This window comes from Lepidochelys kempii, chromosome 2 (assembly GCF_965140285.1).
Source record: "Lepidochelys kempii isolate rLepKem1 chromosome 2, rLepKem1.hap1, whole genome shotgun sequence".
Taxonomy (NCBI): Eukaryota; Metazoa; Chordata; order Testudines; family Cheloniidae; genus Lepidochelys; species Lepidochelys kempii.
This window is the reverse complement of record NC_136381.1, coordinates 216,030,648-216,058,559: the sequence shown is the minus strand read 5'-3', so window position 1 is coordinate 216,058,559 and position 27,912 is coordinate 216,030,648. Positions and strand designations below refer to the sequence as shown.

The following is a 27,912-nucleotide window of genomic DNA, read 5'->3' as shown; positions in this document are numbered from 1 at the left end:
AGTTAAAAAAAAAGAAAAAGAAAAAGAGAAAGAAAGAAAGAAAAGGGGAGGTTTGTAAAATGTATTTTAAAAAGCAACTCTGAGCCTTGCTCTGGCAAATCTCCCATTAATTTTTGCCTGCGTAAGGAGTGAGCCTCTAATTTGGATCTAAGAGTGGAAATTTACTAATTCTTCCCATGTAACATCTCACTGAAATATTGTAAGAAAAGATGCTTATTATGATCTTTCAGTAAGATGCCAGGTGGTAGCACTTATAACCTCTTGCTGTGGGAGTGGGAAAGAGATTTATTTTTATTATTTATGAGTATAGGTTTTTATTTCTCTTTCTTTTAAAGGGATAACTAGTAGCATGAATGTAACTCTGAATAAAGAGGCATGAGGTGCATACATTTCATCAATTACAAAATGAATCAAGGTAAGGTAGCTATCGTTATGCAATCATTTTCACCAGGGCTCCAAATCATTAGCCAAATTATTCTCCCTGTTATCAACATGTCATTGAAAATTGGTCCTCCGTAGTTAAAATCATCAGGAGTAAAACTGCTGCTCCACGCTTATGAATTAATCTCACTTCTCATTGTAAGCCTCGTTTTAAAACCTCATCCATAACTTCCACAAAAAAGAAAATGACCTCCCTGAAATGTTCCATGTCACACAGAATTTTTACTTAGAAGTTTAGTAAAAGTGAGAAAAGGGGTTTTAAAGCTAAGGGACAAACTTTTCAAATTTGGGTGTCTAAAGTTAGCACATAAATCTAAATTGCCTGAAATCATTGGGAATCACAGGCACTCAGCATCTCCATAAAAAACAAGCTGAGAATGCAGTTAGGAAAATTTTGGCCATGGTGTTTTCAAATTTTACCTACAGTTCACTTACTATATTTTCTCCTCACCATCTCCCCAAAAGGGCTTAGCCTAGAAACCTCAAACTTCTTTTGAGGCACTTGGTGAGAAGTGTCTTTTGTAATTTTATTTTTCCCTTTTCTTTGGCAGCGGTGTGCGACTAGGGAAAAGAAAGAGGCATTACAAAGGTATATACTATAGAGCTATACAAAATATAAAACCCACACAGTGGTAAGAAAGGAAGGTTTTAATTAGTACAGCAGGTATGTAGACATAGAAGGCACACAAACACCATCACAAAATATTTGGCTCTGATATCATAGAATATAGAGCTTTTAATTTCAAAGTGTTTTGCAAAGGAAGGTAAAGCTTATTAATTCCATTTTACAACTATTGGAAGAACCCTATTCCTTGAAAGGGGAGCCAGTATTGTCTACTGGACAAAGCACTGAACTAGGACATAGAAAACCTGGGTTCTATTCCCAGTTCTTACACTGGCTTGCTAGATGACCTTGTGGAAGTCACTTAATCTCTCAGTAAAATGGGTATACTGATCTTTCTTTCCTGTGTAAAGTGCTTTGAGACCTATAGATGAGTAAGGGCTAGGTATAATTACTATTTAAACCCCCCTGAACACTACAATGTCTAAAACTGAACAGATAAGGAATCCAAACCTGTTTCCCATTGTCACATAATCCTTCCATTCTCTCACCTTACCCATGATACAGCTCTAGGGTCCCCTGGCGCCAGGAGACCAGGTCCTCTAGAGCAGTGAGTCATTTTTGTATTACCTCCCCAGTGTAAATCTGGCCCTAAAACAAGCTTAAGCAGACCGGGGAGGACCACTGCAGCATAAGGGTGATCTTCTGGTAATGCAGAGCTGAATCAGGGAATCATTTGCCTTTCTTACTTTCTGCTGAAGGTGTGGTCAGAGGAAAAGGCAGATGCATTTGTGGCCCTCTGTAGCCTTTGCAACCTATCGTAAGAAACAGTAGCCCTCGTTGCTCTAGCATAGCATGTGGGGGACTGCCCTGCACAGAGCAGCAAATCAGGTAACTCCAAATGTGAGCTTTAAGCACCCATCACTCACCACTGCCTTGTGCTCTGTGCACTTGAGTCATAGATGAGGATCTGACTTAGGTTTGAAGGACATAAATCCACACCGTGTAGAGGTCAAGCACAGGAGTTTATTACATACAGCGCTGACGGAGTGTCACCTTGTTTATTAGGCTCAGAGACACTGTTAATCAATTGATTACAATGGAATATATGGATTTTTTATGGGCAGGGAAAGTGACGGGGTAGGCAGTCCCACACCCCCGGATAGGTTTAGCTGCAAGACATGATAGCACAGTAGCCAGTGGTCAAAAGGTTACATGGTCTTAATGTTAACAAATTAACATTTAGCATTTAATTAGTACTTTAATAAATGTATTAGTATAGAATATATGTTGAATTTAGTTTGGGGTTTATAGGAATGAAGTAGCTCCTTTGATTGTTTAACAGATACATATCTAGGGGTAAAAGCAAAGAAACAGTGAAAGTATATGGCAATAAAGATTGTCTTTCAAGTTGCTTATTTGTGTTTTAAGGCAGGCATTGGTTCCTGGGAAAGGGAGGTGAGAGGAGGCCATATCTTATACTGACATGTTCCACACTTTTCATAAATTCAAGGTTGGATGTGTGGGAAGAATATCTCCCTACAGAAGAAACTAACACAACAGAAACAGTGCTTCTTTGTTCTATTTGCAACTTTGAATAAGTCACAATTATTGCCCCCAACATCTGACCAGGTTTTGCTGACCAGGCATAGCTTAACAAAAACAAGGTTATCTTTGCTTTCTCTTAGCTAATTACTATTTGCTAGGCCTCTGACCTCTTGACCAAACTCAGGACTTTGGGCCTGTACACAAATCCATATACCAGGTTATTACATCAGCAATGGCTTTTAACCCATAAGGTTCTACAGTCATTTGTTTCCCAACACACTTTTGCATGGGAGAGGAATGTAAGGCCCACTACCATCGAATCAAACATTGAAAATACTGTACATTCAACATGAGTAGCAATTTTTAATATCGGAAGTGGTATGTATCTCTTCCATGGGATTTGTCTGGGTGATGGATTAAGTTACATTGTAAGACTCAGCTTCAAACATTATCTCATACAATTAGCCAGACATAATTAGACAGTAAAATGAGAGGTTATTAGTAGACATTCACTGATCTTGTTCATCTGGTAACCTGTGCAGTTTCCCATAAGGCAAAGGCCAAAATGGACTACAGCATTTTATTTGACTAGCATTTGTGAATTCATGTATCATTATCTAAATATTACTTTTGATTGAGATCTCATTTAAGGCCTCTCGGTCTCATATCAAAATGTCAATAACCCTCCTAATTTGGGAAATGTCATCTGACGAAGGCTGTACTTATTAATCTAATAACTTCAAAAAATGATCACAGTTGCTTTCAGAAAATTATTTTTCTCATTAGACCCCCATTGTTAAGTTTATTTTTTCCCTTCAAAAAATTAGTCCACATTCTTCAAAGATATATAATAACCTGAGTCTGAGAAAGCTACTTTTTGAACATATACCATAATCACCTGGACCTAGGAAACTTGTCCTGGAAATACTCTCTCCCCCACCGTCTTTAGAGGTTTAAAATAGCTTATTACTTTCAAACATTTAAAACACTTGTGGTATTTCTCTCTCTCTCATAACATTTTTATTTAAAACTGCAGAAATGATCGAATAGAAAAGTAATTATACTGTTACCTGTAAAATCAATAGTAAAACTCCTACAGTGGGAGTAGGAACAATTTCTAAGTCTAAGGAGAAATTTTATATTGTTACCCAACCAACAGATAGGAATCATGGGCTACAGCAGGGTCTGATGCTGGCAGAGCAACTGCCAGCTCATGCCAAAGTCACCATTGTCTCAACCGAATATTAACATATATATAGCTGGAATCTGTCCAGCTCAGGTGTGGGTTAATATTGGTAAAACAGGTACTCGAATTATAAGAAAACGTTTACTGTTTGGACTCTATCAAATGTTTGTGAGTTGCTGCCTGCATTAATCTTACTTGTAATATCTGTGTTCCATACTGTAATGCAATAATTGAACAGTTGTATTGTGAGCCTCTGTGACTGTATGACTCACTATACAGCACAGGGACGTTAATTATCACGCAGAGCTGCTCTTCTACAGAAATTGTTGTGCCCTTCCTGAAAGAGGAGACTAATGGATACCAGATGGGTGTTGGGTGGATCTCACAACTGGAAACTCCCTATATCTGGATTGAGAAACCATCAACAAAATGACTAAAGACGTCTTATTGTTGTTCTGCTCCACTCCCCATGAAAAGAAGTCAAGCCAGTGGGCTCCTCCCATTAGCTGTGTTTTCAGTTCAGAGCACATGGAAGGAAAGGGACAGAAACCCCAAATCAAAGGAACTAAGGCTCTCTACGTTACTTGGATTCTGGGGGGACCGGGTGTTTCTTGACTTCAGCAAGAGATCCCCAGCTGCTTACCGTGGGTTAGTCCTAAAGGTCATATGCAGCTTGCTGATTAGAGAAGTCTGTATTACCTTTTGAAATCTAAAACTAACTCATTTGTGCATCTGTTTGCTTGTCTTAATCCTGTAAATAACTCTAATTTCCTTTTCCTATTTATAAAATCTTTATATAGTTTACTATATAATTGGCTACAAGTGTTGTCATTGTGTTTGGTGTGAGACCAAAAGCGCACCTGACCTGAGGTAAGTGCCTGGTCCTTTGGGATCAGGAGTAACCTGAATATTGCTGTGATTCTTAGCATAACAAGCCATCTACCACAAAGATACACTAACACGGGTGACAAGACAGACTAGAATACCTAAGGAGACTATAAGTGACTCCATGTGAAGGCTGTTAAAGTGCTGGAGGAGTTTGCACTTGAGGCAGTTCGTTGCTGAAATCTGAGCTCAAAACAAATTAGAGGTTTGTGTCTCATTTTTAACAGTCTGCCTTGAGGTTGGTACTCCTGCTTGTGTGTCGCCATTGGGAGCATTACAGAGGATATATTAATTTGCCTGAAGATTCCCTCTGCATTGTGGTTTATTAGGTGAGGATGCCTCCCACCTCTCCCCTACCCCATCTTAGTAGAGGTGGAGGAGGTCTACTGGTCCTGCAAGGAGATGGGCTTTGTTAGATGGGAGGATGTGCCTTTGGTGTTCTGGGAGCCTGTGCCACTTCCACTTCTTGCTGAGAACTCACATGGAGCTTGCCTGTGGGTGGGGGAAAGGCTGAAGGGGAGAGTCTCCATCTCTTTCAGTCACATATTAAGCTAGTTCACAGGAGGAGAGGTAGCTGACAAGCTCCCTCTGAGTCCTCTCCATCAGTTAAAACTCTCCTGGGCCTGCATTAGGTGCCCAAATGCTGCCGTGGACATCAGAGCTGGGCTTCAAGGCTTGCTTTGGGTCTGACCAGGAATGAGGTTTTCTCTCTAGCGAAGATTGGCAAGATGTCTGGTTGTTGGTTTTTTCCTTTCCTCTCAGAGGCCTGGTTGGTTAGGATGATGAGGATAAGGGATAGTAATGATAATTGAATAAATTAGGAAGGGGTAATATACATAGTAAGTTAGTAAGTGGTAATTACATTGAATAATATTTTTGCAACTTGTGGCAGTGATGGAAAGAAGTTTTAGATGGCCAGTTCCTGGGGTAAACCTGAGCACAAGACCCAGGTTTTGGCTGGCATGGACCCCATTAGCTTGTGGAGCACAGGGAGATCTTACATTTTTCACTGACTGGAGCACTGCTAATCTACACCCTCAACCCCTCTTGTGTGGGAAATTAGGAGGATTCAACATTAGAGCTGAATCCTGTCTTCAGTAATGTTATAAATATGTAAACAGGGAGATTTAGTTAAGGATGCCAGCTCTCATTTGTTGTAGTTGTATGGCTTAAGGCACACTGCAGCCAAACAACATATACATTACAGGGGAGGGTCTCCCACTTTTAGTGTGATTAAAGTTAATAAAGTTTGAGCCTGTTGCCTTGATTCCACCCTTGGGACTCCTTGGGTCTGTGTCTTCATTCTCTTGCGTGTCCTGATCAATTGGCCCTGCCCACTGTACTGTCCTCTTCACACACGTGATGATGGTAGTAGCAGTGATGGGGGATGCTCAGATGCAAAAGCAGAGTATGACCTTTCCTTAACTGATTAAAATTCATTCTGCACCCAAGAAGTGTTGTAATTTTGGGGAGGATATGCTGTATTCTTCAGATATATTGGAGGGATTCAACCACAAAACTCAGATCAAAGCTATCTATGGAGCTTCCATAAAACATAATTCATGATATCGTACTCGTATGGTGCCTGGCAAAGATACAGTGCTTAACCTATTTATATTATTATTCTTATATTCACATAGATTGCCCTATATTTACCTTCTTTTGACTCTTTTATGCACCTCATTCCAGCTATCCTTTTTAAAATGGTCTCTAGATTTTTTAAAGTCAATGTAACATTGTTTAGCATAACAATTGAAATTAGCATTACATTAGTTCGAGCAATCTTTGGCTGAAACTTTAAGAGTCCAAGAGTTAGAGAATACGTGTGAGAAAGAAATATATCCCTCCTCATATTTCTCTTATGCCATATAGTGACAATGTAGACAAAGCATAGAATTACAATATATCTGACCACTGTGAGCCAAAGCATTTGCATTAGAAGCGGCTGCACTTTTGTGCATGCGGCATAATTCTGAGTGAAGCATGTCACATAATGATTATTAATACCTGAATTTTAAGTGCATGTCATAATTTTGTCATAACAAAGAAGTGCAAGTTTTGAACATATAGACAGCTAGGAGGAGGGAAATGGGAGAAGTTTTATTTAATATAACATTAAAAATAATGCATCCTTGTCACAATTAGAACCATATCTATCTATCTATCTATAATTGTAACCCATTATTGGTTTTATGGACCTTTAGTCCTCCAGGAATTGTCACAAATACAAAGGATGTGATAAATTTTGCATGTGGATCTCTAGTTTAACTAAAGGAGCTGTAAAATCACATACAGCAAGGCAGCTCTCTAATGACTGCGAGTCTGCAGAGTCTCCTGAGCACAAATTGTTCCAACAAGGGCCTGGAATAAATTATGTTCAGTAATTTGCCTCTAGATCCACCTGGTTCAGATGGTAGCATACAACTAACTGTTTCTTGGCTAAATCTGCCCACTTTTAGTTAAATCATGTTCCTTTTGGGATTTCGCCATAAAAATGTAGAAAACATGCAGTTCTGGAGATATGAAGAATATTTTTGTACCACTGGAACTTCAGTTAGAATGTAAACTCCTTAGCCATGTAAATAATGCAAATGTCAACAAATTCTAGGCCCTTGGAGATTTTAAGACAATAGGGTATATTTATCCCCATTACCCCCACGTAGTATTAATAAAAAAATCAATAATATATATAATTATACATTTTGTGACATGAAAAAAATCCTCACATATAAAAAATCTCCCAGGGCTAAATCTTTCTTTCTTTCTTGAATAAATTTTCTCTGTTTCCTGGTTCCCATGTCTGTTGGGTTTGTACCATTCCCAAAGTTCTGTTTTAGATGCTGTTCTCACCTATGATATCCCCCCCTTTTTTTTTTTCCCCTGAGGGCTCAGTCATGCCCATTTCAGATGTCACAGCTCTATGTCTGTTTCTTTTACCTCTTTCTCTACATGCAAAATCTCAAGGTTCTCTTTCTCTCTCTCTGGCCAGTCTGTCTCTTTCAGTTCGGTTTTTCATCTTCTATTTCATCATGACTAACTCACTTTCTGAACACCATGCTCTTTTCTACAAACACATTGCCTTGAGCTTAATTTCTCTACTTCACCTCCATTTCCACTCATATTTTCTCCCACAGTCTCTGCCTCCCTCTTCAAGGCCATTTTCTCTATTATCTGAGCCTCTTCTTACCTACAGCTCAGTGAGACTCAAGACCAAACTCCCTGCTTAACCACAATATTCTTGACCTTGATATATACTATTGTTGGTCCTTCACTTTATCGTTCTTTTGGACTCACAAAATTCATGCCATTACTAACAAGAGGAATTACGAAATCAGCCTAAGGACTAGAGGAAGATGCAATGTCCCCTGATTTGATACAATTCCACACACTTTTCTTCTTATATATATGAAAAAAAACCAATCATACATGCTATATATGGAAGGATCTCACATTTCCTTCAAGAATTACTAAGAATAACATTAACAAGAGGAATATACATCATACATTATAATACTATGAATGAAGTACTATGATAAACTGGTAATCTTTACTTAGTACCTTACAAATTTCATACGGAGATAACAATACCTTACATATATAAAGAGTAATATTGTACTTAGACTAATATATATGTAAGTTAATTATGCACTACATAGCTGATTTAGTTGCATTTACCTAAGGATGTGTTCTAATCTTGTTGCAGATTAATATCTTTAGCCATCCACTCTCATTTATCATCGTCACTTGTGACACTGTAGTTGCTGGCTAAATTGTTTTGTAACATCTAGCTTTAAAAATACAAAACAAAAAACAAAAACAAAAAATCCAAAAACCCCAACCCTGCACAATACAAAAGGACTTTGCAAGTTTCAAATTTTCTACCAACTAAATTAAAGTTATATATAAAAAACAGTAGGAAAGCTTAGGTTTAGTTTTCTACACTTCTATCCACAACATCTCTCTACATTTAATTTAATGCAATTAAATGTATCAATCATTAAATTTAATATAAACCACCTCAGAAAAATTCTATAAAATGTATTTTCAAAATTCTTTACAAGTTAAAGACAAGGATTTAGGAGTATGCTGCATGTTTTTCCAACAGTTCCACTTATAGATTTTACTAGTTATAGGAAACAACTCACCTTCTTGTCTTTGCCTCTGGGATGCGAGAATGATTTTACATGACAGGAATGAGCAATCAATGATAAAAATTGCCTACATTACTCATAAATCTGAAAAGAAGAGACTTCCATTTTTCGTTCAAACTGCAAACCAATATATTAATCTACTTGTAGAAAGTTAAATAAAAACAACAATAAGCAAATATTGATCATTTCTTTAGAATACCAAGGGAAAAGTTGGTGTCAGGAACAGTTTTTTAAACTAATTCAGGATTGAGGGGTTCATGAAATAGAAAATTGCATAAAATTTAACATCTCAAAATTATGGTAAATGTGGTACATAAGTTGCAGTGTGGTGCACTGCATCACTTTCTTCCTGACTGTTAAACCACTACAAAACAATTTTCAATGCACTGAAGCATCAAAATGTGAAGGGATGTTGATTTGTTCTTTATCTACTTCACTTCTGATTATGAGATCTTTTCCACGCATTGAGAAAAATGGTTAGGTATAACTGGTCATTTGTAAGACTGGTATTTGTAAAATTGTGGTTCTTCTGTATATTTATGTGCACATGAATGCGTGTACGCACACACACACACAAGCTCTCATATATGTATCTCTTCTGTTATTCAATCCACCTCAGTGCTAGCATGAAGGGGAATAACAGGAATTATAGGCACACACTGGTCCGGTTAGCCCCCCAGGACAAACCTACAATACTTTTCAGGTAATTGTACTGTGTACGTGACAGCACACAATATGCATGCACACACAGTACTTTGGGACAGTGGGGAGAGGAATTATTGACTGTGATAGAGATTTATGAAGGACCAATGGTATGTAAATAAAAGGTGGGAAAAATTGGCAAATTTTGTGGAAGAATATCCTGCTGGCAAGAAAAATAAGCAATGGAAATGGTAGAAGTCCAACTGCTTGGGATTTTTTTTTATAATAAACTGTCCAAAAACACTAGAAAATGTGCTGTGGGGAATTATCTTCTTTTGCAAAAAGATGGACTGACAGTCTAAAAGGTCTTGACCATCCCTATCTGCTATAATGATCTGCAGTTCCATATGTTAGAAGTAGAGCTGATTAAAAAATGCCAATTTTTGTGTGTGGGAAATTTTAAAAAAAATATCCCCAGAATTTACTACATTTTTGGGGTTTCCAAAAAACACCACCACTTTTTTGGGTGAGGTGTATAAAGAGCCTTTATAGTTCATTTCTTCTTTTTGTCTGACAAAACCTAACATATTTATATAAAAAAAATTAACCAAAAACTGAAAACGTCTACTGAAGGAATTCAGTTTTCAACTTCTATTCTTTTCTTGTTGGGAATTTTTTTTTTTTGCGTAGGTCAAAAAGGCTATTTTTTGTTAAATAAATGTAAATTGATCAGCGTAGTGAAAAAGCCGAAGTGGAGTAAGGACAATTCATCCAACCAAACAAGTGAAATTTGTTAAATGAGTTAATCATTTTAATGGTCAAATTAAACAAGCCAGTTAAAGATCAGACTAATACAACTGTGTATTTGAGGCAATCATTTCAAGGCTCTACCCTATAACAGGATCTGTATGAATGGTCTCCGGGATCACGTCAGAGCCCCATCTCCATCAACAAGACTCTGCATGGATGCAAGCGGTTCACTCACAAAGATTAGGCTGCAGGATTTAGGTCTAGCATATGATTTACCCTTTACTAATATGGCACTTTTTATAAAAATCCACATTTGTTAATAGATGAACTGTTCTTTTTCTAATTTAGCTTTCTTTCTTTTTTTAATCAGAAGTGTGTTGTATCAGAGGGATAATATTGTTTATTTTGTAGTGTAATCTTCTTTCTGATAGAGAAATAATGCAAAATATCATAGCATTCTGTTAGCAACCGGTACACATTTTGGCCCTGATTCAGCAAACACTAAAGCACATGTTTATGTTCATTCCAATTCAGCAAAACACTTAAGCACTGGCTTTAAATTAAGCATGTGCATGAATCTCACATTCATCAATGGGATTTAAGCTCACACTTGTCTAGCTTCAACTTCTAGCCATTGAATTGTGTTAGACCTTTCTCTGCTAAACTCAAGAGACCATTATCAAATATTTGTTCCCTATCTAGATACTTATAGACTCTAATCAAGTCAACCCTTAATCTTCCCTTTGTTAAACTAAATAGATTAAGCTCCTGGAGTCTACCACTACAAGGCAGGTTTTCTAATCTTTTAATCATTCTCGTGGCTCTTCTCTGTACCCTCTCCAATTTATCAACATCCTTCTTGAACTATGAACACCAAAACTGGACACAGTGTTCCAGCATCAGTCACATCAGTGTCAAATATAAAGGCAAGAAAACCTCTCTAACTCCTGCACAAGATTCTCCTGTTGCACAGGGAGATCATGTTCAGCTGATTATTCTCTACCCCCCCTCAAATCTTTTTCAGTCACTGCTTCCGGGGATATAGTCCTCCATTGCCTAATAAGTATTGCCTAGTATTTATTTGTTCCTAGATGTATACATTTACACTTAGCTATGTTAGAGTGCAAACTGTTTGTTTGTGCCTAGCTTACCAAGCGATCCAGATCGCTCTCCGTCAGTGACCTGTCCTCTTCATTATTTGCCATTCCCCCAATTTTTGTGTGATTTGCAAACTTTCAGTGATGATTTTATGCTTTCTTCCAAGTCACTGATAAAAATATTAAATAGTGTAGGCCAAGAACTGATCCCTGCTGGACCCCACTAGAAACACTCCCACTCGATGAAATTCCCTGTGCATGGTTACATTTTGAGACCTGTCAGTTACCCGGCTTTTAATCCATTTAATGTGTGCCATGTTAATTTTATATAGTTCTACTTTTTTAATCAAAATGTTGTGAGGTACCAAATCAAAAACCTTACAAATGGCTAAGTATATTACATCAACACTATTACCTTTATCAACCAAACTTGTAATATGTAACACATTTGTTTGACAGGAACTATTTTCCATGAACCCATGTCAAGACAAACCAAAAAATAATACTGTACCTGAATATTATGAATGACAATATCGTACTTTGTAGAAATCAGTATAGTCTGAAAGAGGTAGGTGGAGTACAAGATTGAACAGTATACTGTGAGACCATTACTGTCAGCTAGATGACTATCATATTTAGACTCTGCCATTATTGACTAAAATCTATATTAGCCCTTTGATTAAAACTCCTGTCTCTACATAAATGTCTCATAGATGTCAGCAGGAAGTCCGCAGATAGAACAAGAATAAAATATGCCCCCAAGTTGTTTTAACTGAGATTTTCCTTCACTTCTGCTGAAATGAATGAAGAAAATGTAATGGAAGAGGATGCTGACAACTTAGGAGATAGTGATGGGGAGCTAGAACCATAACTGCAACTTTATGATTATAAGAAGTAAGCAGTCATATTTTTTTTTACATTTGGCGGAATAAGAGGCTGTTAGTAACTTGCTAAAGCTGAGGAATAGTAAATCATGACCGTGCAAATATCTATTTGATAGTGCATTTGGTTGGTAATATATTATGTATCGTAAAAGTACACTTGTCTTTGTTGTGAACCTTTGCTACCTTCTGACAATTTTGCAGGAAACACATACTGATTTCAGTTCATCAACAGTACTAATATGAATGAGGCTTCCACTCATTATGACGACTTTTTTTTTCTCTTTTTTTTTTTTAAACAGCATGTATTACTGAGTTGTTTCTCATGGAACCTGGAGAATATTTCCAGATATTTTTGAATCTTCTCACTGCCTTACTCATATATACTTGCAATGCAGATTTTTTTGGTTGAAAACTATCCAAATTAGAATTAACTAGGATGATTAAGAGTTGTTAAGAAATCAATATTGCATGTTGTGAAAACAGAACGGGGCTAAGGTGCTTGACTAGCACAAGCACTGTTTTGGCATTAGGGCTGAGTATCTATTGGTATTAGTAAAGAAACCTGATTCAGTTTGATTGAGTACTTGCATTGCCGTTTGCACATGGACCATTAGTTCTACACCTGGAGATAAAGTCACAAATTTACCAGTCTTCTGCACCTGTACTTACACTGGGGCTAAGTGTGTTTACAATGCCACCAAATCAGAATGGTAGCACTTAAACATTTTTGCATTGTCGCAAGGTTCCATTTGGACCTCAATATACCCTGTGTGAAAGGAAGGTAGCCGGCCCTGCATTTCAATTAAATGCAACTCTATACAATGGTTGCCACTGTGCTAAGTGTGCTTTTGGAATTCCCAGTGTAAGAGTCTAATCTTAGCATAAATCTTAGCACAATTTCCTACAGTAGCATTATATACATAAATGCAAAATAAAATAACGGTGTATGAAGAGCTACAACTGAAGTCAATTGGAGCTACACAAATGCATACACTGAATTTATGCTTGTTTAGGCTGCTGTCATTTATGTCACTCTAAGAAAACCCTATTTGTTTACTTACCCACTTCTACAACTTCACATTGTCTGCATAATAAATATAAGATACCAGTGAATGCAAAATTCCCTTTGATGGTCCAACAAAACTGGATATTGCTGAAGGATACTCATTCCGAAATCAATTGTGTGTTTGAGATGGGTATGGTGATCCTTGTTCCAAAGAGGGCTGCCACCAGGAGTTCTTAGTGTTCCAACTGCTACACACCTTGAGGAAGCAGAAATGTCTACTCCAAAAGTTGAAAGATCTTGAGTCAGACCCCCAAAATTATGAGATGTTTGGTTTTTTTTTTTAAATAATGTTATGTTTCTGATCTGTCTTCTGATTTCTGAACTCCCATTGCTCATCCCCAGCATGTGTAGGGTATCATAGTATCATAGAATATCAGGGTTGGAAGGGACCTCCGGAGGTCATCTAGTCCAACCCCCTGCTCAAAGCAGAACCAATCCCCAACTAAATCATCCCAGCCAGGGTAGTTACAGTGTTGCCAACTCTCCAGAATAAGGTGGTTTTGGCCCTCGCTCAGGAGTTCCTGCTAGAAGACCTGAGGGAGATCAAATTACAAAAATCTGTATGAAGTGCTGCCTAATGGTGTGGGGCTTACAGCTTCCCCAAAGTCCCAAAATGCCAACTAATTAATTCATAGACTAAGATCAGAAGGGACCATTATGATCGTCTAGTCTGACCTCCTGCACAACACAACAAGGCCACGGAATCTCACCCACCAACTCCTGTAAAAAAACCCTAACTTATGTCTGAGCTATTGAAGTCCTCAAATCATGGTTTAAATACTTCAAGGTGCAGAGAATCCTCCAGCAAGTGACCCGTGCCCCACGCTGCAGAGGAAAGAAAAAACCCGCCCTGGGGGAAAATTCCTTCCTGACCCCAAATATGGCGATCAGCTAAACCCTGAGCATGTGGACAAGTTTTACCAGTCAGACACCCAGGGAAGAATTCTCTGTAGTAACTCAGATCCCACCCCATCTAACATCCCATCACAGGCCATTGGGCATATCTACCGCGAGGAGTCAAAGATCAATTAATTGCCAAAATTAGGCTATCCCATCATATCATCTCCTCCATAAACTTATCAAGCTTTGTCTTGAAGCCCGATATGTCTTTTGCCCCCACTGCTTCCCTTGGAAGGCTGTTCCAGAACTTCACTCCTCTGATGGTTAGAAACCTTTGTCTAATTTCAAGTCTAAACTTCCTGATGGCCAGTTTATATCCATTTGTTCTTGTGTCCACACTGGTACTGAGTTTAAATAATTCTTCTCCCTCCATGGTATTTATCCCTCTGATATATTTATAGAGAGAAGTCATATCTCTTCTCAGCCTTCTTTTGGTTAGGCTAAACAAGCCAAGCTCTTTGAGTCTCCTTTCATAAGACAGGTTTTCCATTCCTCGGATCATCCAATGACACTCCACCAGGCTTACATCTGCCCATCCTCCAACCCCATATCAATTAATGATAGCTCCCTGCCCATATCGATACTGTACCCCTTCGGAGCTCCATCAATTAATTTGTGTGTCCCCAGCCCCACATCAACTTTGCCCATCCATCCTCACATCAATTCTGCACCCCCTGCCAACCCCCCACCATCTGTTCCTTGCTGCCTCTACATACCTTTGCTCCTCTACAGCTCCAGGAGCTCTTTAGGCCAAGTCTATACTATATGCTTACATCAGGATAACTATGTCGCTTGTGAAAAATCCACACCCCTAAGCGACGCAGTTAAACCAACACAACCCTTGGTGTAGACAGCGTATGTCAACAGGAGAGCCCCCCTGCCCTGCTCCGGTCAACATAGCTACCGCCTCTTGTGGAGGTGGATTAACTATGCCAACAGAAGAAGCTCTCCCATCGCCATAGCAGTGTCTTCACTATCCCCAGCCCCAGCCCTGGAGGAGGCCATTTCCAGGAGCTCTTTAACTCCCAGCCCCAAACCTGGGGCAAAGAAACTCCAGAAGTGGCTCCTTCTACTCCTTCCCAGGCCTGATATTGAAGGATTAAAGGAGGAGGGAGGAGGAGCTGACCCACTTTCCACAAGAGGGAAGAGGGGAGAAGGGTGCAGAGCCACCATGAGCTGCTGGGATCTTTTCTGCTGTCTCCTGTGAAAATGGTATGCATTCAGTGTTCAGGCTTGAAAAGAGAAAAAGCCAAGACAGTGCAGCATTCAGACTTGTTTCCTTCCTCCACATGTGCTATTCTCTCTCATCAAGTATTTTCTGAAAGTAGAGTTCTAAGTTCCTATACATAATCACACTATATCACCCTTAATTGGGAAGCTGTTTATCTTAATATCCCTTTTGTCACATTTATATGAGGTAGCAAAATTAAACATGAATAGCATAACCTGCTTACATACTTAACATTCTCTTCTGTCCCTATGATGGGGTGGATAAACACCGCACCAGGGTGGAAGGGGTTAAGGAGCTGATTTGGGCTGGAGCAGCACTGCTCCTCAGTAGTGGGGAGCCCTAGGAAGGGAGCCAGCTGTTGAGCTTCTGAGTCCCAGGAAGAGGCCTGGTAGCTAGCAGAGTCTCTGCCCTCACAGAAACAGAACACAGATCCCCTGTGCTAAAAAGGGGAGACCCAGAAAATTTGAGATCAGACTGTGGACCATCCAGGGCTCCTCTGAAGAAAGAAAGGCCAAATATCCTGGGTCACTTATCAGGGAAGCTGTTGCATTATCCAAATAATGGATAACTTTGCCACCTTGACTGACATTTGTTTAAACCACTGTGAAGATGTGGGAAAAATCAGACTTAGCAGTGCCTGTACTAAGAATGAACCTTTCAGAACAACGCATACCACCTACTGGTGATCCAATAAACCTAGGGACCAAATCCTACTTTCAATAAAGCCAATGGCGATCTCTCTCCCCCACCCCACCCCCCAACTTTGACTCCCATGGAGCAGAAACAGGCCACAATGTGGAAGAAATGAAGAGTTGTGCAAAGTACTTTCCAGAATGGAAGATTCTGTGAATTCACATGTATGGGATTGAACCAAAAAGATTCTCTTTATTTGAGAACTACCCTGATGATCTGATAGCAGAGTAAAGGAGAGGGGAAGGGGAAGAAGCAGCAAACTTAAATAAGTACTAATGAACCCCTCCCCCCCACTGTTCTTCAGTATGATTTTGAATGTGTGAATATTAACAGACAAGGTGACTAAGAGGGGTTAATAATGCTTAGTCTTCTTTTATATTTTATGGGGTCTTTATAGTGACACTCCTAATTTAGTACTGCAGCTGCTCATCACACCATTAAGAACAACATGACTTTCTCCTCTATACATAGGTGGGTGGAAGATTCTGAAAAATAATTCTAGTTTGAATGTGAAAGTAAATTTATGCAAATCGTTGTCAGTCACCTATGTATTCATTTTACTAGGAAAATGACATCATAAATGATCTCTAGCCAGTCATTCTTCACTCTGAGACACGCATGCATACATTTATTCAGAACAGAAAAAAATATCACTGAAGGCTAAGCATGACTTTCTTACCACGCCAATAGAAAAGTAATTATTGATGATGCTGTAAGGCACTGGGTCACCTTTCTCATCTTTATCATTGGGTATGACTTCAAATTTCCATCTGTCCAGCAAGATCTCTGTGCTGTTCTCAATGTCTTTCAAGATCTTCATCAGATTCTCACCTTCATATCCTAGCAAAGGGTGAACATGATGATTTTTAATAAATGTGACAACTCTGCTGATGTTACCCCCATTCCTAGTTAGGAAAATTGTATCTGCACATATAAAACCTGAAGCACAGAATTATATTTTTCTCCATTACCAATCTTCCAGTAACTATAATTAAGGGAAATGTAAATACAATGCTAACTTCTGCACTCAGCCATATCAATATAAACTTAAAATGACTTCACTGATTTCAATAGACTTTGGATTTACACTCAGTGTAACTGTGAGCAGATTTGATCTACTAACTGGAATTTTCCAGCAGTTACCTGATTGTATTCAGACACCACCAAGCTAAACTTTGCAGCATGTTTATGCTATACAGTGAATGTTAACATGTAAAATACTTTCATTTCAAAATATACGTACAGAGGTTAAAAGAGCAGAGGCAGTGCCCTAAGAAAGTATGACAGTATGCTGAGGAGTTAAAACTTCTGTTCATGTGTCTATCGCTTTTGTCAAAGTTTCCAAAGAGATTTGTGGTAACACAACCAAATGCCTGGAAACCATTCCGAACTGAGAAGGATAGTGATCAGCAGATTAACTGGTTTTCCATATTTTGATTACAGTCTGGAAAGTTCATCCAGACGTTGAGTCACTTTGCTGTTGGTGTGCTCAGCTTTTGACAGCAGCAATACAAGTCCCTGTGTGTTTTCTAAATAGAAATCTGTGTTTTCTAAATAGAAATTATAGCAGTGATTTTTCCCGAACATAGGGTTACTTAGCATAACCCTAATAAAGTGTGGTGTTAGTATAATAAATGAAGTGTGGTGCATCCACTTTTATTCTATGCATCCTCCCTTCCTCTTCCCAATGGGCACATACCTTAGGCCTGATCCTGTGGATATAGAAGTCTACTCCTATGAGTAGACCACTTGCCTGGCACTTCTGGTAACTAAATAGGCCCTCCACTAGAATACTGACTGCACCATACATTGTATTGGGTAGAAATGGACTTAATTACCATCTGCAGAGCCCCAAGAAGCTACACCCTGCACAACAGGAAAAGGGGACTTCATTGACCAACTTCATATGCTGTTCAGACAAAATGGCTGTGCAGCAGCAACCCTAGATCCATGGATTTACTCCTTCTCCAAAGCAAGATTAAGTGCATGTAGACAAGAATATGTCCATGCTGGGTCACCACCAGTGTCAGCAGTAAAAACGTATGTCCAAACCAAGCAATGGGTCTACTTGCTGTTAAAGGTATGGTAGAGGGTGACAAGTACCAACAGTTATTTTTATCTCTGCAAATACATCAGATCTGAGACCCCCATTAGTTTTAAAACCAAGTAGGTGTGAATGTTTTGAACCAATCTGCAGATAGTAGTTGCCATGAACACAGGCAACCACATCCATTGATTGGTGCAAAGTCCTACTGTTGCAATGAGTGTGTCCAAAGCCATTCAAACCCCTCCTAGACTCTTTCAATTGTGATCTACACTGGTCTGTAGTGGCATAGCTACATATTGCCACCCTCCACATACAGCAGCAGTGCATCTGATTCTCTGAGTACCATAGTTACTTGTTTCACTATTTATACTCCATGCCTGGAGTCTGTATCTTTGAGAAGGGAAAATCACTCACCGGAAATTCAGTTTGCAGAGGTCTCATCTTTTCTCCCATCCTATGGATGGTTCAGAAAATCAGTGTTATGGTGCTGTTTACCAGGAAGCTAGGAGGCAAAGAATAGTGAAAGACCGAGAATAAAGAGCATTGACTCTTCCCACCATCTGATCAGTAAATTTCAAACTGATATCTCTCAGTCCAGATGGGATAACTCAGAACAAGGGAAAACAGAGAAGGTTGCCAGATGGGAGAAGAGGAGGGAACTTGACAAATTTAATCACAAGTGAGTAATTTTCCATTGTCCCCATCTTTGTCTCCATCTTCTTCCATCTTGCAGGAGATTCCAGACAATCATCAGACATAGCACACAGATGCGTCAGAGGGGGTTGGTTTGGGGAGCCTTACAAGCTAAGTTTGCCTCTGCTGTTAACGTTCTCCTAGTAGAAGGCACTCACACTCTGGTGATGGGTATGTAAGATAGACAGTATATGATTAAAGTGGAAAGCAAGAACCATGTAATGGCCTTGCACATTTCCACTGAAATTATGTTGGCCTTTTCAGCACAGGAGGAAGAATATACCCAGAGTACAGTGGGCTTTCACTGGCAGAGGTGGAGTCTTCCCCATCTACAAATCAGATTAATAACTGATTTAGTCAACAACTGTCAGCTGCATGGAAGCCAGAGACCTATGCCTTGGTTCATGGGAATGGACAGACTCTTCACCCTTCTCATGGGCTATATATGGTGCAGGTAAAATCTAAAAAAACCTCTTTTTACATCCAGAAAAAGTTTCTTCTCAAAGGAATTGGAGGGATTCAAACAGAGGGTTGGCAAGACCACAGACTCATTCATGTGGAATTCCAAAATCGATCTAGAGCTAGTGACAACTGGACAGTGATAATTAGGAAGAACAATAATTATCCAATACGCTGAACAGGGGTATAACAATTAATAGAGCCACTTTCACAGTCAACAAATGCAAGAAAACTTTTCATACATATCCCAATTCTGGACCACAGTTGGCAAGTCTCATTGAGCGCTAACATTTCTGAAAACTAGTTCCCATAAGAAGAGGGCATTTTTAAAAATGGAGGCATCAGTATGGCATGAAAAATTCCATTTAACTCTGGCCAAGATAGCTGAAACCTGAATACAGAGAGGGGAATTTCAGGCACTGATGACCTCAGATAAAAAAAAAAACTGTGAGACTTTTTGAACAGAAAGCTTGAAGGTGTGGTATGCCTGCATGCACAGCAATTAAATAAGGCCATCAAGACCCATGATTAATGTTCTTGATCAATGGCTTGCAGGTATTAAAGTCAATATACTTCCTTTCTCTATGAACTTGTTTCATTCATCCTCTAGGCCATAAAGTAGAGGAAGATAGAGTTGAGGTAGGGGACTAGACCCTAGAAGAGGAAATCAGGGCAGATTGAAACGGTCCACATGTGCACCATCACTAGATCCAGGGACTTGGAGGGCAGAATCTACAAGGCCAGGTGGGGAAAAACCTGAATAGTGACTGCCTTGTCCACTCTAAACTCTGATCTTGCATAACTTCCAGGGAATTAAAGGGAGTTTAGGAAAGGGATAAACTCTTTTTACCTGTCCCACAGAAGGGATCCCAGTAAGAGGGTGTAAGGTCTAAGACCAGAATACTTGTCATGGGATCTGGAGACAGATCAAAACACTGAAAAAGATCCTTACAGATGGCATAAAAAGAAAGGATGCCTCTTAATTTAACTTCCTTTCCCCAAGGATAAGGGAACAGAAGTCTAAACTGGATCCCCTTTCATTCCCTCTCACACTGGAGAAAAAAAAATAGATTTGAGAACTGAGACATGGGGCTGCACTCAATGCTTTTGAGGAAAAGAGTGTCTGGAGCTCGTAAAGTGAAGCCAACGTCTGATTCTCTATACAGACAAAGTCATGAGCCATATAAGGCTCTGTCGCAAGCAGCACTGCAACATACCTCCCATGAGACAATGGGCAAGTTACCCCACACATCCACGCCTCATGCTCACCATTGACAAAACAGGGACACAATAATCTACCTCTGGGTGATGTGTGAGAACTGACTCATTAATATTTGAAAAAAAGTTCTCTAAGATGCAAAGAGAGAAGGTGCTATACAATGCAAAATAGTATAGAACAAGACATTGACCTACTAAGAGCTTTGCCATAGCTCTCACTGCATCACAGATAAAAGCAGTTCTCGCTCTCTTCCCCTCCCCCCCCCCCATATACTCAATGCTGATCTGGAAAAAATGACGGTTAGGTCTGAGATCTACAAGTAAAGAATCTAAGAGGAGAGGTAAGTCCAACCTCTGTAGAAAATCAACAAGAGCAGCAAATCTAAGGGATAATACAGAGACCTCAAAAAATCTATAGAGGAAGTTTTGGCTATCAGTAAGAATGGTCATAGAAGCTGAGAGAACAAAATGTCTGAAATGTGGTATTCCATTCCTGAGACACAGCAGCATGAGATATGCATACTGTCTCTAAGTTTGTAGCAAAATGTTTCGCTGAAGGGGGCTGGGTAAGGTTTTTGAGAAGTCTAATAAAACTTTTTTTATTTAAAATTGCACCTTCTAGACAGTTTCTCTGGTATTCTTCCCTACTGATACCTTAATGATGTTCTGCTTACTTATATAGGACCATTTATCAAGGCTTCCATTCCTTCTCCAGACCTTTGCACACTTGGTAAAAACATGCTGATTCATGTATCAAATCCATTTTGGGGATGAAATGTTCATCAATATTTTTAAACAATGTCATAGTTATTTTTACCTCTTTCCATTAGCAAAGGCAAATGATTTAAAAATATCTTCCATCAAGAGGGACTGTCTAAGCAGGAATTAGGGAGAAGATAAGCCTGACCTACCAGATTGTTCTGTCTAAGGCTTGGGAAGTGGACAGTTATCATGCACTGAAAAGGCACCAGAGAGGAAGCTAAAAAGTCCCTGAAATGTCTGGATACTCAACAGACATTGTAACTCAAAAGGGAGCATTGTAGCATGCAAGCTATTGAGATTTCCCCAGAGAGCCTTCTGATGGGGAGAGATACCACAGCAAAGAAACACACACACACACACAGTTGAAGGGCAACCTGTCACCGTGGAGTAGAAGAACTAAAATGAATTTCACCCAGTGACTGACAAGAGAACAGCAGTTCCAAATGAACCAACAGACAATACAACCTGCCTGAGCTACAACAGAAAAAACAGGAGGGAAAACAGCCTCTAAGGAGAGAAGGATTAGGAAGATGAGCCTCCCCCCCCAGTATCAGAGACCAACAGAAATTCCTATTAAACAAAGGAAAAGAGGATGGAGAAACCTAGATCCAGGACTTAGGCGTTGCGACGTTCAGTGTCTGGAGCATCACAGGAAGAACACTGTCATCCACAAAGACAGAGTCAGGCTTGTAAGCTCCATGTAGAATCAATGAGGAGAGAAGGGCACCTTTGAACTACCAGCACACTAGGCGGGGAGCTGCCCAAGCTAGCCAATTTGAGATGCTGATGAGAGGAGTGTGTCCTAAGCCCCGCCTCCCTCTCTCAGAGATAGGCACCCATCTCCTGGCTGCAGGGAGGTGCCTATCTCTGCTAGCAATCCACAAACTACAGGAAGATAAGTGTTCCTCTGTCCAACTTGCATGCAGGTCCTGACCTGGTATGCACGCTCAGAGGACACCTAACTCCACATAAAACAGGTGAGAGAAGAAAGGGAAGGGAGGAGGATCTCCTTTATAACCTTTAGTCTGTGGTTAGATTGGGATTGGGAGACCCCAGTTTATGTCCCCCCTTTCCCTAATACAAAGGGATTTGAACAGGGATCTCCCACCTCTTAGGTAAATGCTCTGACCAGTAGGCTATAGGGTCAATCTCACTCTCTCTCTGGCCCAATTAATATTTAATTGTTCAATTATTTAATTAAAATGGAACAATGTCAATGGGAGAGATTGAGGGAGACCCACATCAGAATGTGCTATAGCCCAGTGCTTCGGGAACTCACCTGAGAAGTGTGAGACCCATGTTTAAATCCCTTCTCTTCATCAGGCAGAGGAAGGACTGGGGGTCTCCTACATGCTAGGTGAAGTTCCCTAACCACTGGGCTAAAGATTATTAGGGAAGTCCCCGCCCAGCTGTGTTTTGTGGAATTAGGTGGCCTCTACGTAAGCATACATACTGTATCAGGCGCTGCATGCAAGTTAGGCAGAGGAGCACCTGTCTTTCCTTGGTTTGTGGATCAATTACTGATCAATTACTGGTTTCAGAGTAACAGCCGTGTTAGTCTGTATTCGCAAAAAGAAAAGGAGGACTTGTGGCACCTTAGAGACTAACCAATTTATTAGAGCATAAGCTTTCGTGAGCTACAGCTCACTTCTTACTGGAGATTACTGGTTCTGTGGATGAAGGGAAAGCAGTGGATGTATTGTTTCTTGACTTTAGCAAAGCTTTTGACACGGTCTCCCACAGTATTCTTGTCAGCAAGTTAAGGAAGTATGGGCTGGATGAATGCACTATAAGGTGGGTAGAAAGCTGGCTAGATTGTCGGGCTCAACGGGTAGTGATCAATGGCTCCATGTCTAGTTGGCAGCCGGTATCAAGTGGAGTGCCCCAAGGGTCGGTCCTGGGGCCGGTTTTGTTCAATATCTTCATAAATGATCTGGAGGATGGTGTGGATTGCACTCTCAGCAAATTTGCAGATGATACTAAACTGGGAGGAGTGGTAGATACGCTGGAGGGGAGGGATAGGATACAGAAGGACCTAGACAAATTGGAGGATTGGGCCAAAAGAAATCTGATGAGGTTCAATAAGGATAAGTGCAGGGTCCTGCACTTAGGACGGAAGAATCCCATGCACTGCTACAGACTAGGGACCGAATGGCTAGGCAGCAGTTCTGCGGAAAAGGACCTAGGGGTGACAGTGGACGAGAAGCTGGATATGAGTCAGCAGTGTGCCCTTGTTGCCAAGAAGGCCAATGGCATTTTGGGATGTATAAGTAGGGGCATAGCGAGCAGATCGAGGGACGTGATCGTTCCCCTCTATTCGACATTGGTGAGGCCTCATCTGGAGTACTGTGTCCAGTTTTGGGCCCCACACTACAAGAAGGATGTGGATAAATTGGAGAGAGTCCAGTGAAGGGCAACAAAAATGATTAGGGGTCTAGAACACATGACTTATGAGGAGAGGCTGAGGGAGCTGGGATTGTTTAGCCTGCAGAAGAGAAGAATGAGGGGGGATTTGATAGCTGCTTTCAACTACCTGAAAGGGGGTTCCAAAGAGGATGGCTCTAGACTGTTCTCAATGGTAGCAGATGACAGAATGAGGAGTAATGGTCTCAAGTTGCAGTGGGGGAGGTTTAGATTGGATATTAGGAAAAACTTTTTCACTAAGAGGGTGGTGAAACACTGGAATGCGTTACCTAGGGAGGTGGTAGAATCTCCTTCCTTAGAGGTTTTTAAGGTCAGGCTTGACAAAGCCCTGGCTGGGATGATTTAACTGGGAATTGGTCCTGCTTCGAGCAGGGGGTTGGACTAGATGACCTTCTAGGGTCCCTTCCAACCCCGATATTCTATGATCACTCTGGGACTTAGGCAGGAGACAGGCATCCAGACTCCTAGAATGAGGCAGCAGTGTGCATGCCTAGAGGCAGGAACATAGGTGCCAGGGAACTTTTACTGCAAAAACGTAGCCGTTGAGTGAGTTTAGGCACCTACACAGTTAGGTGGCAGCCAAGCAGGAGTTTTGTGGATGTCAGTTGTGCCTAAAAAAACGGGTTTAGGCATCTACCTCTTAGGTTTAGGTGCCTAACTCCTCTGTGGATCTGGAACCTAGAGTTCTAGATTCCTGCTCTCACTGGTCAGAGGGCAAGAATGTAGAGACTTGAGTCTGTGGACCCAGCACTTGCAATTAGTAAGATGGAAGGGAAAGTGAATCTGAGCTGCAACCCCTGTGGAGATGGAGGCAGCTAAACTTGTGAAACCTAAACTGTCTTGCTCTGTAAGACAAAGCTGAGCTGCATCAGGCCCACTGGAAGCTGCAGAAACTCAGCACATCTGAAAATCAAGATACTCATTTATTGCCTACTCTTTTAGAAAACAGAAATAGGATCCCAAAGAAAGACCAGACGTGGGAGCTGTGCTCACAGCGCCCATTATATAAAGGACTGCAGGCAGGAGCTAGCAATGTGCATGCTGTGCTGAAGGGGTGCCTGCTAAGGAGAGCTATTTTTGACAGCAAATTGACAGATGAAGTCTAGGTTTAGGGGTCATGAGATCTGAGGGAGTCATTGTCCCACAACTCACTGCCTACTTACATACCTGTTAGAGGGCACGAATGATAAGCTTGCCTTGGATTTCATAAGTAGGGGTCCTGTTTCCTGCTCCTGTGGAGGAGGCCATGGTTTTCTGAGGTTTTCATAAGTGGAAAATATTGGGGGGGGGTCATGCACACCCAGTAATGAGGAGGAAAACCCAAACAGAAATCAAGATAGCCTTCCACCTATGACCAATTTTGCAGAAGTGAGAAAGACAGCTGCAGGAGGCAAAGAGTGCCTAGAAGCACTCTCCACAGAGCAGGAATAAAAGCCACTGCATTGCAGAAGAGTTTGCCAACACTGGAATGGGGTTACAAAGATCTGCACCCAGGAACCAATGAAGGATACAGAAGAGGGGGAAGATAAAATAATCCCTGTAAATTACTTACATTTTAAGCATGAGGAGTGAGGGAAACAGAAGGAAAGAGCAGCAGAAGCTGAAAGAGCACCAGAAACAGGGCAGCATTCAGACTGAAATGACTGAGGGAGAGTTGAAATGGAATCAGCATTGGATCCCAAACCAAATCCACTGGACACCAGCAGGTTGAGATCAAATCCCTGAGTCTAGAGGGAATAAGAAATTTGAGCTAGAGCTATTAGTCCCCTGCTGAGAGAAAGTTTGCACAGCTGGATCCCATGAAGGGGTCTCTCCAACATTCTTTCTGATGTTGTGAGCCTGTGCAGCTGGGATACAGCCACCAGACAGGTGCCTAGTCTTGGCTGAGTCCTTTCTATTCCTAAAAAGAAAAGGAGGACTTGTGGCACCTTAGAGACTAACAAATTTATTTGAGCATAAGCTTTCGTGAGCTACAGCTCACTGCATTGGATTTTCCACTGAATGCATCCGATGAAGTGAGCTGTAGCTCACGAAAGGTTATGCTCAAATAAATTTGTTAGTCTCTAAGGTGCCACAAGTACTCCTTTTCTTTTCTTTTTGTGAATACAGACTAACACGGCTGCTACTCTGAAACCTTCCTATTCTTGTCCCTCGTCTTCAGGTTGTGCTTGCTCTTCTCTTTTCATCCTGCCATGGATGGAAAGCAGTTATTAAAAGAGCTGAAAGGAAGGTTCCATGCTTCCAGGAAAAGATTTACATATACTCTTGCTTTCACTATTCTTTGCCTCCTTGCTTTCTGGTAGATGGCACCAACATGCTGATTGTCTTGAATCTTCACCGGGATGAGAGAAGAGGCAATGAACAACAAAGACTAGTCATATCAAAGCTACTAGTTTAGTGTGGCCTGACACTTGCATTTTTCTTTAATGTTTCTGAATATATTGAAAACAATAAACTATTAGCCATTTGAAGTAAACCCTCTCCCTACATTTAAGTTTACTCTTTTACCAGGTACTCATCATGTGAATAAATGCAATAAAGGTGATACAAAGCCAGGCTACTTTAAACCTTCATGATCATATTGTACTCTCCTTCAGTCTATAGAGCTCTGATTGACAGAAATAGGAGTTACAAGCAAAGTAATAGAATATGGACCTTATTATCCATTAGGAATTTTGATGTGCCATTTAGAGACCAAAATCTAGTTTTACTCCATATTTACACTCAAAATTCATTCCAAGAGGCAAAAGAAATAAAATTGACAATGGGTCTTCACACATCATAAGAGAGAAATCAATGTTGCAAGTAGATTTTGTCAGTAAACTTCTGTTTCTTTTTTAACAACATAATGCAATATATTTTAACTCATGTTTACCTCCTCCCCATCTCAGACATCTTGCTAAATCATTGCCAGTCCCAAGAGGCAAAATAGCAACTGGAGGATGTTTAAGCAAATTTGCCTTCTCTGTGAATAAAGAAAAAAATACACAATCAAAGCGATAAAAAACTGATAAGCCAAAATTAAGTTGTACATGTACTACTTAAAATTATGGATAAGCTAACCAGGTTAGATTTTGATTTAACAGTTCAGTGAAACATGCTTTGCAAAGGAAACTCTACCCTCCACAGACAAGCATTTTATTGGCTGCAGTGCAGCCCCTCCACAACTACTACTATTCCAATCTATAATTACATTATTATTATTATTACAGGCATTTTTGGCACCCATGAATATGGTATCTGTCTTAAACAGAGATACTGAAGATCTCATTAAGACTGAACACCATGCTCCCTGTTGCTTTCAGCTTTACCACTCAGCTAGAAAAGCAGAATTTAATCAGCTGAGAATGTGCAAAGAATTGAGCCTTGTAGATTTTTCTTACAGTGGCCAAGTTTATGTTTAATTGTATTTCCACATGGAGCGAATTCCACGAGGCTCCACCACCCAAAGTGCCCTGGAACCAGCACCCGGAAGCTTGGGAAATCAAGTTCCAATATTCAGGATAAGCACTGATTATGTGTTCAGTCAGATATGGGTAATCAGGCCTCTAAGTTAGTCTGGGACTAAAATGTTGAGGGCTTTATGTATGAAAACCAGTACTTTGAAAGTTTACAGGCTGGAACACAAGTAGTTTTTGACTCCACACATACCCCTTTCATTGCGTCCATAAGATATAAGCATAGATCCAGCAGTCCCACCCCAAACAAAGTTCCATGCTCCACTCACACCCACACCCCAACAAAGGGTTATCACAGAGTGGACAGGCTTTTGTGGCCCTTTGAAATGGAGTAAATTTCACTCAGAAAGAATATTTAAGATACACATATTTCAAATACACAACTACAGCAACACAAAACAACAAATAATTTCAAATAACAGTGCACAAAACACATTTAGTAGTAATGAACAGCATTATTACTAGCATTACGCCTAGTCCTAAACTGATATTTGCATGAACAAGGTAAAGGCAACAAAAATAACGTAAAGGCAACAAAAGCGGAAGGCAACAAAAATGATTAGGGAACTGGAACACATGACTTATGAGGAGAGGCTGAGGGGACTGGGATTATTTAGTCTGCAGAAAAGAAGAATGAGGGGGGATTTGATAGCTGCTTTCAACTACCTGAAAGGGGGTTCCAAAGGGGACGGATCTCGACTGTTCTCAATGGTAGCACATGACAGAACAAGGAGTAATGGTCTCAAATTGCAGTGAGGGAGGTTTAGGTTGGATATTAGGAAAAACTTTTTCACTAGGAGGGTGGTGAAGTACTG

At 40.3% G+C, this 27,912-nt stretch overlaps 1 protein-coding gene across 2 annotated transcripts in view; it reads right to left on the bottom strand.

Annotated features, from left to right (window-relative positions):
* DGKB (diacylglycerol kinase beta) overlaps positions 1 to 27,912 on the bottom strand; it is a 452,380-nt gene that overhangs the window by 244,658 nt on the left and 179,810 nt on the right. For both annotated transcript variants that reach the window (XM_073333808.2, XM_073333809.2), the window contains exons 18-19: positions 26,515 to 26,604; positions 16,716 to 16,876 (exon numbers count right to left, since the gene is read on the bottom strand). In XM_073333808.2, coding sequence (XP_073189909.1) covers positions 16,716 to 16,876; positions 26,515 to 26,604 — 251 coding nt within the window. The remainder of the gene's footprint in view (positions 1 to 16,715; positions 16,877 to 26,514; positions 26,605 to 27,912) is intronic.